This window comes from Oncorhynchus mykiss, chromosome 7 (genome assembly GCF_013265735.2).
Source record: "Oncorhynchus mykiss isolate Arlee chromosome 7, USDA_OmykA_1.1, whole genome shotgun sequence".
Classification (NCBI taxonomy): Eukaryota; Metazoa; Chordata; class Actinopteri; order Salmoniformes; family Salmonidae; genus Oncorhynchus; species Oncorhynchus mykiss.
Window position 1 is genome coordinate 11,719,044 of NC_048571.1, and position 16,794 is coordinate 11,735,837.

The following is a 16,794-nucleotide window of genomic DNA, read 5'->3' on the forward strand; positions in this document are numbered from 1 at the left end:
CGTAGTCTCTAACTAGACCAAACTGGTAGTACCGTAGTCTAACTAGACCAACTGGTAGTACCGTAGTCTAACTAGACCAAACTGGTAGTACCGTAGTCTAACTAGACCAACGGGCTAGTACCGTAGTCTAACTAGACCAACTGGTAGTACCGTAGTCTAACTAGACCAAACTGGTAGTACTGTAGTCTAACTAGACCAACTGGTAGTACTGTAGTCTAACTAGACCAACTGGTAGTACTGTAGTCTAACTAGACCAACGGGTTAGTACTGTAGTCTAACTAGACCAACGGGTTAGTACCGTAGTCTCTAACTAGACCAAACTGGTAGTACTGTAGTCTAACTAGACCAAACTGGTAGTACTGTAGTCTAACTAGACCAACGGGTTAGTACCGTAGTCTCTAACTAGACCAAACTGGTAGTACTGTAGTCTAACTAGACCAAACTGGTAGTACTGTAGTCTAACTAGACCAACGGGTTAGTACTGTAGTCTAACTAGACCAACGGGTTAGTACCGTAGTCTCTAACTAGACCAAACTGGTAGTACTGTAGTCTAACTAGACCAAACTGGTAGTACTGTAGTCTAACTAGACCAACTGGTAGTACTGTAGTCTAACTAGACCAACTGGTAGTACTGTAGTCTAACTAGACCAACGGGTTAGTACCGTAGTCTAACTAGACCAAACTGGTAGTACCGTAGTCTCTAACTAGACCAACTGGTAGTACTGTAGTCTAACTAGACCAACTGGTAGTACTGTAGTCTAACTAGACCAACTGGTAGTACTGTAGTCTAACTAGACCAAACTGTTAGTACCGTAGTCTCTAACTAGACCAACTGGTAGTACTGTAGTCTAACTAGACCAACGGGTTAGTACTGCAGTCTAACTAGACCAACGGGTTAGTACCGTAGTCTAACTAGACCAAACTGGTAGTACTGCAGTCTAACTAGACCAACTGGTAGTACCGTAGTCTCTAACTAGACCAACTGGTAGTACCGTAGTCTAACTAGACCAAACTGGTAGTACCGTAGTCTAACTAGACCAAACTGGTAGTACCGTAGTTTCTAACTAGACCAAACTGGTAGTACCGTAGTTTCTAACTAGACCAAACTGTTAGTACCGTAGTCTCTAACTAGACCAAACTGTTAGTACCGTAGTCTCTAACTAGACCAAACTGTTAGTACCGTAGTCTCTAACTAGACCAAACTGTTAGTACCGTAGTCTAACTAGACCAAACTGTTAGTACCGTAGTCTCTAACTAGACCAAACTGTTAGTACCGTAGTCTCTAACTAGACCAAACTGGTAGTACCGTAGTCTCTAACTAGACCAAACTGGTAGTACCGTAGTCTCTAACTAGACCAAACTGGTAGTACCGTAGTCTCTAACTAGACCAAACTGGTAGTACCGTAGTCTCTAACTAGACCAAACTGTTAGTACCGTAGTCTCTAACTAGACCAAACTGTTAGTACCGTAGTCTCTAACTAGACCAAACTGTTAGTACCGTGGTCTCTAACTAGACCAAACTGTTAGTACCGTAGTCTCTAACTAGACCAAACTGTTAGTACCGTAGTCTCTAACTAGACCAAACTGTTAGTACCGTAGTCTCTAACTAGACCAAACTGTTAGTACCGTAGTCTCTAACTAGACCAAACTGTTAGTACCGTAGTCTCTAACTAGACCAAACTGTTAGTACCGTAGTCTCTAACTAGACCAAACTGTTAGTACCGTAGTCTCTAACTAGACCAAACTGTTAGTACCGTAGTCTCTAACTAAACCAAACTGTTAGTACCGTAGTCTCTAACTAGACCAAACTGTTAGTACCGTAGTCTCTAACTAGACCAAACTGTTAGTACCGTAGTCTCTAACTAGACCAAACTGTTAGTACCGTAGTCTAACTAGACCAAACTGTTAGTACCGTAGTCTCTAACTAGACCAAACTGTTAGTACCGTAGTCTCTAACTAGACCAAACTGTTAGTACCGTAGTCTAACTAGACCAAACTGTTAGTACCGTAGTCTAACTAGACCAAACTGTTAGTACCGTAGTCTCTAACTAGACCAAACTGTTAGTACCGTAGTCTAACTAGACCAAACTGGTAGTACCGTAGTCTAACTAGACCAAACTGGTAGTACCGTAGTCTAACTAGACCAAACTGGTAGTACTGTAGTCTCTAACTAGACCAAACTGGTAGTACCGTAGTCTCTAACTAGACCAAACTGTTAGTACCGTAGTCTAACTAGACCAAACTGTTAGTACCGTAGTCTAACTAGACCAAACTGGTAGTACCGTAGTCTCTAACTAGACCAAACTGTTAGTACCGTAGTCTCTAACTAGACCAAACTGTTAGTACCGTAGTCTAACTAGACCAAACTGGTAGTACCGTAGTCTAACTAGACCAAACTGTTAGTACCGTAGTCTAACTAGACCAAACTGGTAGTACCGTAGTCTAACTAGACCAAACTGGTAGTACCGTAGTCTCTAACTAGACCAAACTGGTAGTACCGTAGTCTCTAACTAGATCAGTAACATTGTTCAATCTTAAGCACACAATGTTTTACATACAGCAGTTATTAAAAGACCAAAGAGTTTGATCTGTTCGCTATACTGGTATCATCACAGCCCCAGTCCTCATGTACCCATTCACAGTCCACGTTCATGCACTCCACACTCATTAGTAAATCACTCTCTCTCACACACACAGAGTCAGGAAGGATGCTCCTGTCTCATTACACTGGTTGCACTTCCCCTCCCCGCTGTGTGTACCATGGAGAGATCACACACAGAGGAACAATACCATCAACCAGACAGGCCTCTCCTTAGCAGACACTTCCTCTAGGGCCATCCCATTCACTTCCTGGGGTCAGCATCTGACGTCATAGCAACATGCCCACAATCAGTGACCCCTGACTTCTGGGGCAGGCTCTGACGTCCTGTCATAAAGAGAGACCCGTTCTGTGAACAGATGCGACCTTTAGGTTCCCGTTCACACTGGGAGGAAGAGCAGAGAAACATTGGGACGGTAATGAGTGGAGGAGTAGGCATGTATCTCTGTTTCCCAGCATCGCAGAAGCCATTTGACATGGCATAGCATGGTTAGATAACATGTGACCTATATCCAATGCATATGAATGATTTAAGGAAAATGGGCAATATTAATTGAGGAGAAAAGTGAACAGATGTCATTGAAAAGTGTGGCCTTGGAAGACTGGCTCTAACTCTACACGCTAGGCTTGGTTTGAAAAGACCAACTTTGGTTTGACAATCAGAGAAGGGAAGTTTCCTAGTAAATAAGCCCATCGTTAACTTCACACTTCTAGAACCACCAGAACTCAAGAGGCACGAGCCACTAAGAACCTCCTAGCTTCATGTCAGCCTGGTTTATAAGAGGAACCCGACAATGAACAACGAAAACATCAATAAAAAAGTAAGCACTTCAACCAATCGCGCATCCATCCATCCATCCATCCATCCATCCATCCATCCAGCCATCCAGCCATCCAGCCATCCATCCATCCAGCCATCCATCCATTCCACTCACATCCCAGACTTTAACTTGATATCGTCGTCGTCCTCCTCCCCTTGCCTGTCCCAAACAATGACAGGCCGTGTCAAAAGCCAGAATAGGTTTGCTTTCGTCTGTGTAAACTGTAATTGCGGCTGGCAGTACACCCTGTATCCAGTTTCTCTCTGTGTGGAGTTAGGGACATAAAGGCCTCGGGCGGCTCGGACACACAAAGAGACTCTTTCCTCTCATTATCTCCTTTCCCCCGCCACTGTCTCTAGCCTAATGCCAATTAAAAACAGAGCTGAGGAACAGGCAGAGGGACAAGGCCCCAGTATGGAGCCCATAGTGGGGTGTTTAAGGGGGACGGGACACTCAGTGGAGCCTTACTCTGGACAGTCAGGTTGGATGGTAGGGTTCAGGGCGGTTTCCCCCAGGCAGGACATAACCCCTGGTCCTGGATGTGTTGGGCTGGGGGAGGCTAGAGTGGACCAGGCCAAAGCAGGCCTAAGCCAATTCATGGTGAGGGAGAGGACAATCTGTCAGGCTGGAAGGTCTGTCAGAAGTTATTGTCAATGGTCATTGGGTGCAATGAGGACATTTGGCAAGAGAAACTGAAGATGCGCATTTTGACAGAAAAAAAATCTGGTTGGACACTTACCAGTACGTACAAATGCACACAATGTAACAATGGTTCAGTTTCTGAGATGCTGGCCCAGCCATTCCTCAGTTACATCCCAGACTATACCACCTGTCTGAGTACAGCAGGGCCCTCTGTCTGTCCCAACCCACACCCCTCTCCTGGGACTGAATGACCTCACCCAACCACATAACCCTGTCAACAGTGTAACATGTTTATGTTATTCTACATATACATATTCTCTGTCTTCACCCGTCTCTAGGGCAGACAAGGTGCCATCAGCACTAGACATCCATCAACACACCTGGGCTCACACTGATAAGAGATGTGTGTCTACAGGGGTTTGACAGAGAGAGAACCATCTCTCCTCTACGGTCCATGCTATTGAAAGCTGTTGAGTTGCATTGACAACAGTTGCTAACAGAAGAGGAGTGTTTCTGTCATGTAGCCTTGTGTTCAGTGTTCTTGTTGTTCCATTTATAGGTCTGCTCTGCAACACATGGCAGCAGCCACTGACAACTGCTCCATCATGCAGAAAATACACACACACACAAAGAAACCAGCAACAATGGTTGTTTGTTCACCATGCATTCACTCATGTGTGTTGCTATAAATAGCCCATGGATAAGTGAATGGCTCTCATGTGCAAAGTGGGAGTGATTTTAACCCCTTCACACTATCCAACCCAACTAGAGATGAAAGGGTTAAACCACACACACTATCCAATCCAACTGGAGATGAAGGGGTTAAACCACACACACACTATCCAATCCAACTAGAGATGAAAGGGTTAAACCACACACACTATCCAATCCAACTAGAGGTGAAGGGGTTAAACCACACACACTATCCAATCCAACTAGAGGTGAAGGGGTTAAACCACACACACTATCCAATCCAACTAGAGGCGAAGGGGTTAAACAACACACACTATCCAATCCAACTAGAGATGAAAGGGTTAAACCACACACACTATCCAATCCAACTAGAGGTGAAGGGGTTAAACCACACACACTATCCAATCCAACTAGAGATGAAGGGGTTAAATCACACACACTATCCAATACAACTAGAGGTGAAGGGGTTAAACCACACACTATCCAATACAATTAGAGATGAAGGGGTTAAACCACACACTATCCAATACAATTAGAGATGAAGGGGTTAAACCACACACTATCCAATACAACTAGAGATGAAGGGGTTAAACCACACACTATCCAATACAACTAGAGATGAAGGGGTTAAACCACACACTATCCAATACAATTAGAGATGAAGGGGTTAAACCACACACTATCCAATACAACTAGAGATGAAGGGGTTAAACCACACACTATCCAATACAATTAGAGGTGAAGGGGTTAAACCACACACTATCCAATACAACTAGAGGTGAAGGGGTTAAACCACACACTATCCAATCCAACTAGAGGTGAAGGGGTTAATTAGCCCCTTCACCTCTAGTTGGATTGGATAATGGACGGAGAGGGGATGACAGGGGGGTAAGGAGACAAAAACAGTGTTTCGCTGTCACACATGCACACTCGCTCTCGTGAACACACACAAGCTCACATTTAGACACACACAGTCAGTCTACTAGTTTCACCACTTATTCTCTGAGGAAGAAGATAACATGAAGATCAAACCCTCTGTAGTCTAGACCAGTCTACTCTGATCTGAAGCAGTAAGCCACAACCAGGTGTGCTGCTGTTCACCATATGCCTCATATCAGTGAGCCTATCAGCACCTTAAAGTTGTATAATACTAGAAACCATTTCCTCTTCGAACCCACATCAACAGGAGCCTTGTACTGGAGGACAAGGAGTAGCACGTTAAGTCCACTGGTTCAACCACATAAAAACCCCATAGAAACAGAGATAGGAGAGAATTGAATTACAGTAGGTTAAAGTCCTTTGTCAACGTGAATACACTGGACCAGCTTCACTTATCATCTGCTGGGCCAAAGATGTATTGGCTCAAAAAACGACATCTTTCCCAGGAAAAGATCAAGCTCAAAAAAAGCCACCACCCAATCACTTACCGACCGTGCCTCTGCTCTGAATGGAACAGTGTGTGTGTCATGACTCAGTGCCGGGCCAGCTCTAGCTATGGTAAACATGTTTGCGGTGGTTCCAGGAAACCCTTAGAATCACTGAGTGGGATAACGTAAAACCTTGCCGACTAGAGCCCACTGCTATCATTTCCCAACACTATCAATGTGCTGCTTCCTACTCTGCTGAAATATTAAGCCTATTTATGAGGCCCGGTGGGATACTCGTTCAATATGTCTTCACGACCGCAAAAACAACGTTAGTCTGTGTGCTTAGACATTACGTTCAGTAGATGGTTAAGCAATCTCTGCACTGCAGGCATCCAACTGTTCTACGAGGAAGCTCTAAAACCTAGGAACAACACAGGATGTAAGGGCTAGGGCAGGGGTATAACTCGGTACCAGATTAGAGGGAAACCATGACAATATGCAGTGGAACTAGCGTCGAGGTCCAGAGTTGAGTTTGAAAGGCTCAGGGCCTATGTTTTCTGAATGCGAGTGCATGCTTGCTTTGTGTATGACGAGTATTCTGAATTTTGTCAAAGTAAATCACTGGAAGAAGACAAAAATCTCTGATATGTTCTTCCTAACAAATGGAAGAATGGAGGAAGAGAAAACTAAATGGGACAGCTACAGAGCTAAGGGAGTGACACACCCACACAGTGCTGTGATTGTGAGCAAGCAGGTCTCTTATCTACCACAGCTAAACTGACAGGCACTGCACAGGGCAGCCCGAGCAGTCACTGCATCGCCATGGGAACTGATAAGCGTGCCCGTCTGACCAGTGACCACAACCACAGAGGGGCCACCGCCGAGGATCATGGGAAAACCACAGGGGCGTGACGGAGAAGACTGACAGGTCCTGGCAGAGAACCACTGGGCTGTTTTTTATGTGGGATAACTGCAGCAACAGTCTAAAATACTTGGTAAACCCACTGTTTACACTAGGCCTGCAGATCCATTTCAGAGGCCTGCAGATCCATTTCAGAGGCCTGCAGATCCATTTCAGAGGCCTGCAGATCCATTTCAGAGGCCTGCAGAACCATTTCAGAGGCCTGCAGATCCATTTCAGAGGCCTGCAGATCCATTTCAGAGGCCTGCAGATCCATTTCAGAGGCCTGCAGATCCATTTCAGAAGCCTGCAGAACCATTTCAGAGGCCTGCAGATCCATGTCAGAGGCCTGCAGATCCATGTCAGAGGCCTGCAGATCCATGTCAGAGGCCTGCAGATCCATTTCAGAGGCCTGCAGATCCATTTCAGAGGCCTACATGTCATATTCAGAGGCCTACATGTCATATTCAGCTGTGTGAAGGTGTGCTCACCATGTGTATTAGTAGCTCTAGTCTAACGAGGATCTACAAATCACATTGTTGAATGGGTTTGGACTGACTTTTAATGTGTGAGGACACACAAATGGATCTCTGTGTCACTCGTCACTGTCTGCATCAGCTGATGGTCACCAGGCCAGGCTAAGCAGCTGTGCATATTGTTAACTATTTTTTTTCCAAATGTAGCACTAAGCATCTTTCAATACAACATGGCTACTGTAGCCTATGTGCGTTAGTGCAAGCGCAATGTTGAGCAGATGTCAACGGCTAATATGCTAAGTTCTCCGAGCAGATAATCACTTCTATGCAAACAGTCATATTTGTTCTCAGACAGGCTGCACAGTGAATCTGACTGAGCCTATTCCTGAGAACTAGCCTATTGCCCAACTTGTAGAGAGATGGGGGGGGTTCTTAGAAAAGATTTAGAGGGCCTCCCGGGTGGCGCAGTGGTTAAGGGCGCTGTACTGCAGCGCCAGCTGTGCCACCAGAGACTCTGGGTTCGCGCCCAGGCTCTGTAACCGGCGACCGGGAGGTCGGGGGATATCCTTGTCTCATCGCGCACCAGCGACTCCTGTGGCGGGCCGGGCGCAGTGCGCGCTAACCAAGGTTGCCAGGTGCACGGTGTTTCCTCAGACACATTGGTGCAGCTGGCTTCCGGGTTGGATGCGCGCTGTGTTAAGAAGCAGTGCGGCTTGGTTGGGTTGTGTATCGGAGGACGCATGACTTTCAACCTTCGTCTCTCCCGAGCCCGTACAGGAGTTGTAGCGATGAGACAAGATAGTAGCTACTAAACAATTGGATACCACGAAATTGGGGAGAAAAAACAACAACAACAACAAAAAAAATGTTAAAGCCGCTGGAAGTAAGCTGATGATAACTCATAATGCCATGCAGATAAAGTGAAAGAAGAAAGGAGATAGAGAAAAAGAAAGGGTTGGTATCACACCATACTCACAGAGAAAAGGATGGAGAATCTCCAACAAGCATTAGGCTGGATTTAAAACTCTAAGTGTTGAGGCTAACTAATCCAGGCATCAACTAACGATGTAATGTGCTTACTTTGGCTTGGCTTGAGCTCGGCTGGGGAGTGGGGACTACCTAGTATGGTGTAGGTCTACCTCGAGGTTTCTCACAACACAATCCTATATGGCACCCTATTCCCTATATAGTGACTGTCAAAAGCTAGTGCACTAGGCCTATCTAAGGAATTGGGTGCCACTTAGAACGCAGGCCAGTATGTATTCAGGTCAAATTTAAACATCATGGCCGCCACATTAATTAAGTCCAACTAACAAGACTCTTGAAATAAAATGGCCGATATCATAATATTTGAAGTACTCCAGGTACTGTAAGCCTGCTTTGGGCTTCCAGATGTGGTATAGGTGTGATTCCTGTATGAAACATTATGGAGTCTTAAAAGGAAGCCTGGGTAATGCAAAAATTTCAGAAATATGCCAACTTTGATTAATTATTTCTCAATTATGCTTTTATATACAAATGTCAAATATCCTTCAATCCTTCCTCCAAAGGACCATCCTATGAATACAATTTTTAGAAAATCATGATATTTTCTTGTCCTGGTATTGTCAGGAATCATTCATAAGATATACTTTATGGCTGGAAGGGTTACCGCTGAGCCTTTGCAGGGGCACTCCAGTTGTTACCTGGGCGATGATATTTATAGTGCACACATCACCCAGTGTGTTAGGTAAACACGGCCAATCGCACCATCCACAACAGTAGAGACCTTTAGTTAGCCTACCTCTTTGTCATGGATGCAATTTGACGAACACAGGCAGAACAGTAGGACACTTCACAGCATCATACTGTATATTCAATCATGTGCACAAATGACATTATCTACAGGACAAGCCAAAGAAACAGAAAATAACCAAAAATATTATTTTGAGTCAGTCCATGTCATGGTTTGTTATTGACTTGAATAAGATATGACAGGGAGGTATTCTGAGATGGTACAGCTATACAAAGCAATCATTAGGCCTACGTGAGACGGATCCAGTGAGCATGGTAAAGGGCTTACCTTGGTGACTGTGTGATGTCATTGTTGACAGGATGGTCCTTGGAGAATCCACAGTGAAGTTGTAAAATATACGGCCTGGAGAGGAGGACGGGATAGGTGGAGTGTGTGTGGGTGGGTCGGGGGGGTTATAGTGTGTTTGTGTGTGTGTGTGTGTGTGTGTGTGTGTGTGTGTGTGTGTGTGTGTGTAGGGAATGGGGCTGGTCTGATGTGTACCAAGATCAGGGCCACAGTACTCCTCAGCAGGAAACACAATCACCCACAGGTCTCTTCACTGATCAGCAACAGGAAACACAACCACCCACAAGTGTCTTCACTGGTCAGCAACAGGAAACAGTCCACCTTACAGCCTACTGTTCAGGTAATCCAATCAGAGACACCCGCTCACTTGTACCAGCCTTTAAAAAAAAACACACAAAAAAGAGAGAGAGAATGACGCATTAGCAACATAAATCTGAGCTGGATTCAGAAACAATCATTCATTCTGAATCTCCCTACACTAACACAACATTAAGTGTACAGATGGAATGATTACCCACAACAAACACAGACTACTAGACCACCCATCATGTGTAGGGCTAAGCTAATGGCCTGGAGGTAGGGAGGGAGGATGTATGTTGAGAGAGGTAGGGTGGGGGGTTGTGGTAAGGGCTTCTCAAGAGAGTGGAGCTGCGGGACAAACCTCCAAAAGTCGGTCACAGCTGGCACACATTCACGCTTTGTGATGGAAAGGGGTTTGTGTGCGTGTCTGTGTAGAGGAGGGGGTAAACCCCTGGGGCACAATTCCCCTGCACTCTCTCTCTCTATGGGCTTTGCTTGGTGTGTGTGTCCACGCTTGTCTGGCCCCATTGTCCCCAAACTGGTTGTGTGATACAGGGTGACAGATTTGCAGAGAGAGTCCCTCTAGCTCAGAGAAAGAGACCCAGGGCGTATAGCTCTAGGACCAATCTACAATATAATATTGTTACTCATCTTCAGTACCTGGTAGATTTTTTACACGCTACATACACATCTACACATTCTTTAATTATGTATACATTTGGCATGAATGTAAAAAAAACTGCTTTCTGATGAATAAATAAAACGTAGGCATACTAAAATAATCAGTAGGATGTTGTACTAAAACACAAAAGCTAAAATGCACTCCATCTTTCGCTCTCTGACCACAATTTCACCAGCACGCCCCCCATTCACAAAAAAAGGTTGACGCATACAGCTACTTCACCACCGCCCATTGACAGACACAGCTGACTTTCCCAGTCATTTCTCCTTTAACATTGCGTAACATTACGATCTAGAACGGCAAAAAAAATGCTGATACACTATCCCTATCAACATGTATGTGTAGCACTATCCACCGCCATGTTCTAAAAATAGAACACAGGAACAAATCAAGGCACGTCAGAGACTATGCGTTGCTAAAAATTTCGCGCGCCAGATACGCATTTCGCGATCTAACATACATATTCTTCCGCACGCAGCACGTCGGACAATAATAATAAGCACTCTTTCTATATCCAACATATTGTGCTAATTCAATTTATATTTTGTATGAATAAGTCTATTATTAGCGCGAGCAGCTCAACTGGAAACTTCAGGCAGCAGACGTTGTTTTGATAGGATTGTCCCCGCGCCCGTAATCGATGCATCATTGCCTAAGCAACATCCTGAATATTTTCGCACTTCAAAGAGCTACATTCGTCGAAAAGATAAACGATATGCTCACCTAGAAGCTCCAAGAGGCGGCCCTGTCCGGAGAAAGATGCAGAATAAATATGTTGACTTTATCACTAGGGAAGTCTACTGGCGAAATAATCATTTTCTGACAGATTCCGCCATACTTGATTTTGGTTACGGAGTCACGTGTCGCGTCCCTGCATTTATCCAAGTATTGAGAGGCGTGGTTTGCTATCAATATCAAATTGTTAAAATGTTGCAGCTGTGATAGCAATAGTGAGCATTTAGAACTGTTCTAATGATATTATATTTAATTTGTTTATATATTTAATGTTATGGATTCACTACATAGTGAGTCTACTTACCATAATAGCCTACTTGTGTTATGGGCTGATACGAGAAAGGGCGTGTCGTGTGCCATTGACTACGTATTGTTATGGTGCCAAAATAGCTGGGCCCCTACATATCATCTATTGATCTGTGGAAATGTAGCCTTTCTCTACAATTACGTTTATTCATACTTTGTCATTAGATTCACATAATCGATATTTATTCAATATGCCGACTAAACCAGTAGCATAACGACGTTTGTATGACAGCATTGTTTAACAATATTAGGCTATAACAGCTGGCTAACGGGAAAGTCTAGTACACCCACCCCCCCTTCTCTAATAGATAATACGGGAGTTTTTTTATTGCAATAAAGGTTCCATAACCTATATGGAACCTTACTCTTGACGCTAACACATCTCTCCGTCTACCTCTGGGATATTGTCACAACAACATTGTGCCGCATTTGACAGCATAAGCAATACGAGTTGGATGATATATCCAATTCTGGCTCATTGCCAGATGAAAACTCTTTCTCTCTGCAGCCGTGTAATCTAATAGCGTTTATTTCCATGACTTAATTCTATTTTGCGTCTCATCCACCCACAGACACAACACAAGGAGCGGTCAGCAGAGCTAACCACACCGCTGTTTGACTGTTAAGGGCCGCTGCTACTGAAACTGACGACTGGAATCGGTCTATTACCCATCAGACAAATTGAGATATAGGACTGCTCAATCAGTATCTGTTTCCAGATCAGTTTTTCTGAGCTGGGGAATAACATCCTAAAATCCTTATTTTCCAGATTTGTTTATTTTGTTTTATCATTTAGGTGCAGTCCATAAAATGTGCATATTTAAATAACCCTTGTCTACGAAATATTTACAGTTGTTGGGCTCACTAACATGATTATATCATATTCTTCAAAAGAATCAAAGGTTGGGCATATTATAACTAATTACAATACACTATCAACAATCAGCAGAAGGAAATCAAACAGATTGTACCTTTAAAAAAATCATCCAAACCATATCCATTCTTTCATGAAGACACATTGTGTTTTTCCATCTTTAACCCCACATTTCCGAACACCAGTGATTGAATAGAATAGGACCCCTTTAGTTCAAGTAATTTCTCCCGCCCAGCACAAATGAAGGCCTGTTGGGACGGCTGTATCCATAGTAACGGAGGATTATCATTTCTCTGGATGAGCTACAGTGCATCAGTTATGTAACTGAGCGGTCTTGGAGACATGTCTTGTGTTGGCAAGCCTGAGAAAGATAAGCTCTTTAGGGGAAAGCCACAGGGATATTTTCCCCAGCCTGAGAAAGTAGATATACCAAAAGGGTTCTCCTTGGAACCAACATGGGTTCTTCTATGGGGACAGCTTATGAATCCTTTTTGAATCCTCTTTTCTAAGAGTGTATGTTAGTCAGTACTAGCCATCTGGTGGCATTTTACTCACAATTTGCAAGGCTTGAGTACTATTAGCAGGCCTAATAAAAATAGATTCTTAATGTACCTATAATTGTTTATCTGTCATCGATGGCTGCACTGGGTAAGGTTAATCATTGTCCTGCTACTGAACTACAGTGAGGCTTACCTCAACATCGTTCACATATCTATGCTATGCATTCTCCACATGGTAAATCAGGTATTTCAAGCAAAACAAGACCTACATGTGAGAACATTTACGATAATGCTATCTCTGTGAGATGTATGGAGGCTAGCTGTACTGTATCCAACCCATGTGACAGTGTTTTCACTATCTGATCATGAGATTAATCTTATCCTTTCAGAGCACTGGCATTAACATGACTTGCAGTAGTAGCCCTGCTTCCTGGAACACACTGACGAAGAATGAAGTGTGTGGAATTAAGTGTGTGTGTGTATATACAGTGCCTTGCGAAAGTATTCGGCCCCCTTGAACTTTGCGACCTTTTGCCACATTTCAGGCTTCAAACATAAAGATATAAAACTGTATTTTTTTGTGAAGAATCAACAACAAGTGGGACACAATCATGAAGTGGAACGACATTTATTGGATATTTCAAACTTTTTTAACAAATCAAAAACTGAAAAATTGGGCGTGCAAAATTATTCAGCCCCCTTAAGTTAATACTTTGTAGCGCCACCTTTTGCTGCGATTACAGCTGTAAGTCGCTTGGGGTATGTCTCTATCAGTTTTGCACATCGAGAGACTGAAATTTTTTCCCATTCCTCCTTGCAAAACAGCTCGAGCTCAGTGAGGTTGGATGGAGAGCATTTGTGAACAGCAGTTTTCAGTTCTTTCCACAGATTCTCGATTGGATTCAGGTCTGGACTTTGACTTGGCCATTCTAACACCTGGATATGTTTATTTTTGAACCATTCCATTGTAGATTTTGCTTTATGTTTTGGATCATTGTCTTGTTGGAAGACAAATCTCCGTCCCAGTCTCAGGTCTTTTGCAGACTCCATCAGGTTTTCTTCCAGAATGGTCCTGTAATTGGCTCCATCCATCTTCCCATCAATTTTAACCATCTTCCCTGTCCCTGCTGAAGAAAAGCAGGCCCTAACCATGATGCTGCCACCACCATGTTTGATAGTGGGGATGGTGTGTTCAGTGTGATGAGCTGTGTTGCTTTTACGCCAAACATAACGTTTTGCATTGTTGCCAAAAAGTTCAATTTTGGTTTCATCTGACCAGAGCACCTTCTTCCACATGTTTGGTGTGTCTCCCAGGTGGCTTGTGGCAAACTTTAAACGGCACTTTTTATGAATATCTTTAAGAAATGGCTTTCTTCTTGCCACTCTTCCATAAAGGCCAGATTTGTGCAATATACGACTGATTGTTGTCCTATGGACAGAGTCTCCCACCTCAGCTGCAGATCTCTGCAGTTCATCCAGAGTGATCATGGTTCTCTTGGCTGCATCTCTGATCAGTCTTCTCCTTGTATGAGCTGAAAGTTTAGAGGGACGGCCAGGTCTTGGTAGATTTGCAGTGGTCTGATACTCCTTCCATTTCAATATTATCGCTTGCACAGTGCTCCTTGGGATGTTTAAAGCTTGGGAAATCTTTTTGTATCCAAATCCGGGCTTTACACTTCTTCACAACAGTATTTCGGACCTGCCTGGTGTGTTCTTTGTTCTTCATGATGCTCTCTGCGCTTTTAACGGACCTCTGAGACTATCACAGTGCAGGTGCATTTATACGGAGACTTGATTACACACAGGTGGATTGTATTTATCATCATTAGTCATTTAGGTCAACATTGGATCATTCAGAGATCCTCACTGAACTTCTGGAGAGAGTTTGCTGCACTGAAAGTAAAGGGGCTGAATAATTTTGCACGCACAATTTTTCAGTTTTTGATTTGTTAAAAAAGTTTGAAATATCCAATAAATGTCGTTCCACTTCATGATTGTGTCCCACTTGTTGTTGATTCTTCACAAAAAAATACAGTTTTGTATATTTATGTTTGAAGCCTGAAATGTGGCAAAAGGTTGCAAAGTTCAAGGGGGCCGAATACTTTCGCAAGGCACTGTATGTGTGTGTGCCTGTGGAACTACCTATACATGTGTGCCGGTGTGTAAGTGAGTGAGTGCATGCATGCGCGTGTAAGTGAGTGAGTGCATGCATGCGCGTGTAAGTATGTGTGTGCACGTGTGTCTGGGGTAATGCCTCCCAGGTGTGTTGGAAACGTACAGATTGAGAGCAATGACGTCAAAGGAGCATCAAGATTGGTGTATACTATCTGGGGCTCCCTAAACTCAATGAACATCTGATTAGCATTTTGGTTATTAGAGCATTAGCGCATTAGCTGCTGTAACTGGGACTGCATGGTTGTCTCCAGCTCTTACCTGGGAGTTGATTGTCTACAATCTTCTTGTTCAGTGGTCACTTAAAAAGAGATCAGCTGTGCACGTTATTCATATAGATTGTGTTTATATGCCTTGGAGGAAGATGCGTGGACTCATTTGCAAGTTCAGTGACATGCTAGAATTATTATAACATATTCTTACACAATGTCTGTCAACATGAGAGTATTTGTTAATAACAATCTTTGTATAACAAGCTTTCCATTGTTTTATCCAACGTCAACTTTGACATCTCTCTTTACACTGACACACTCATACATTTGTAGGACCTTAATTTGAGCCAGTTTGCTACAACAGGAAAATAGTCCTGCAGCAACAGGACATGTGAATTATTATGTGTATTATAATTCATTTAAAACATTTGTAGGGATTGATCCATTTTTCGTTAGGGCAAATCAAGTCTGACATTTTAAAGTGGAAATTGCTAACTTTAGAAGCCTTTTTTTAAACCTCGAATAGACTACAAGATTGCATTCCCTGCTGTGCAGCAACAAAATAGTGATCAAATGAAGATACTACATCTGTAAATAACCTCCATTTAGACAACAGTGTAAAAGGATCTGCCATTTCTTCTGACAGCTAAATTACTGCATGACACACAAAAAAACAGACAGAGAGACACTCCCAACATGTTCTCTGACCCTGGAAACTAGGCACTCAGGAAAACTTTATTGTTTACACGTGTGGGAGCCGAGGTTATAATAGTGAACTAAAACTGAAACTAAAACTACTCATGAAAAACGATAATTTACAAACCCATTCGAAAAAAGAAAACTACACTGAATCTATTATCTTTGACTTCAAAACGAACAAAAATAAAATAAAAATCATCATGAATTATGTTCAGTTTTAGTTGTTTTTTTCTAAACTTTGGGCAAAAATTGAAGCTTCAAGCTTTTTGGGTATTTTCAAGCTACTGAATCTGTCGGATAGAGCGGGAAAGGAGATGGCGATGTTTCAAATAGGCTTAGCTTGTGCATCACTAGCTATCACCAAAGACAGTACCGTTTGACGATAGGCAGAAACTGCTTCCCCAATAAAAATCCCAGGTAACACTTGTAGGCGATGTCATGTGGACGTTAGCTAGCTTAGATCATGCGCAGAACCACACGGTCTAACGGTCATCTTGCGCCGAACTGTGCATATGCAGGCCGTCAAATCAAAGGCACTCCCTCAATATAAAGTAGTTTTTTGACGAAAATGAAAACGTTTCAGTTTGTCACTATCATAATGTCTTAGTCACAACATATTTAACTACTGAAGACATTGGCTCGAATCTAGGCTGTGCCTTTAGATTTTGATATAATCAACAACTAAGGAATATATTTTTTTCACTTCCCTCATTGACTTCTGAAACCCCAAACCCA

The 16,794-nt window shown here is 43.2% G+C and overlaps 1 protein-coding gene across 3 annotated transcripts in view; it reads right to left on the minus strand.

Annotated features, from left to right (window-relative positions):
• Positions 1–11,409, minus strand: part of LOC110528724 (histone deacetylase 4) — a 74,770-nt gene extending 63,361 nt beyond the window's left edge. For all 3 annotated transcript variants that reach the window (XR_005052503.1, XM_036982554.1, XM_036982553.1), the window contains exons 1-2: positions 11,285–11,409; positions 9,562–9,956 (exon numbers count right to left, since the gene is read on the minus strand). Coding sequence is in view for 2 of the 3 variants with exons in the window: in XM_036982554.1 (XP_036838449.1) it covers positions 9,562–9,583 (22 nt within the window). In the remaining variant the exon portion in view is untranslated. The remainder of the gene's footprint in view (positions 1–9,561; positions 9,957–11,284) is intronic.
• Between the last annotated feature and the right edge of the window lie 5,385 nt (positions 11,410–16,794).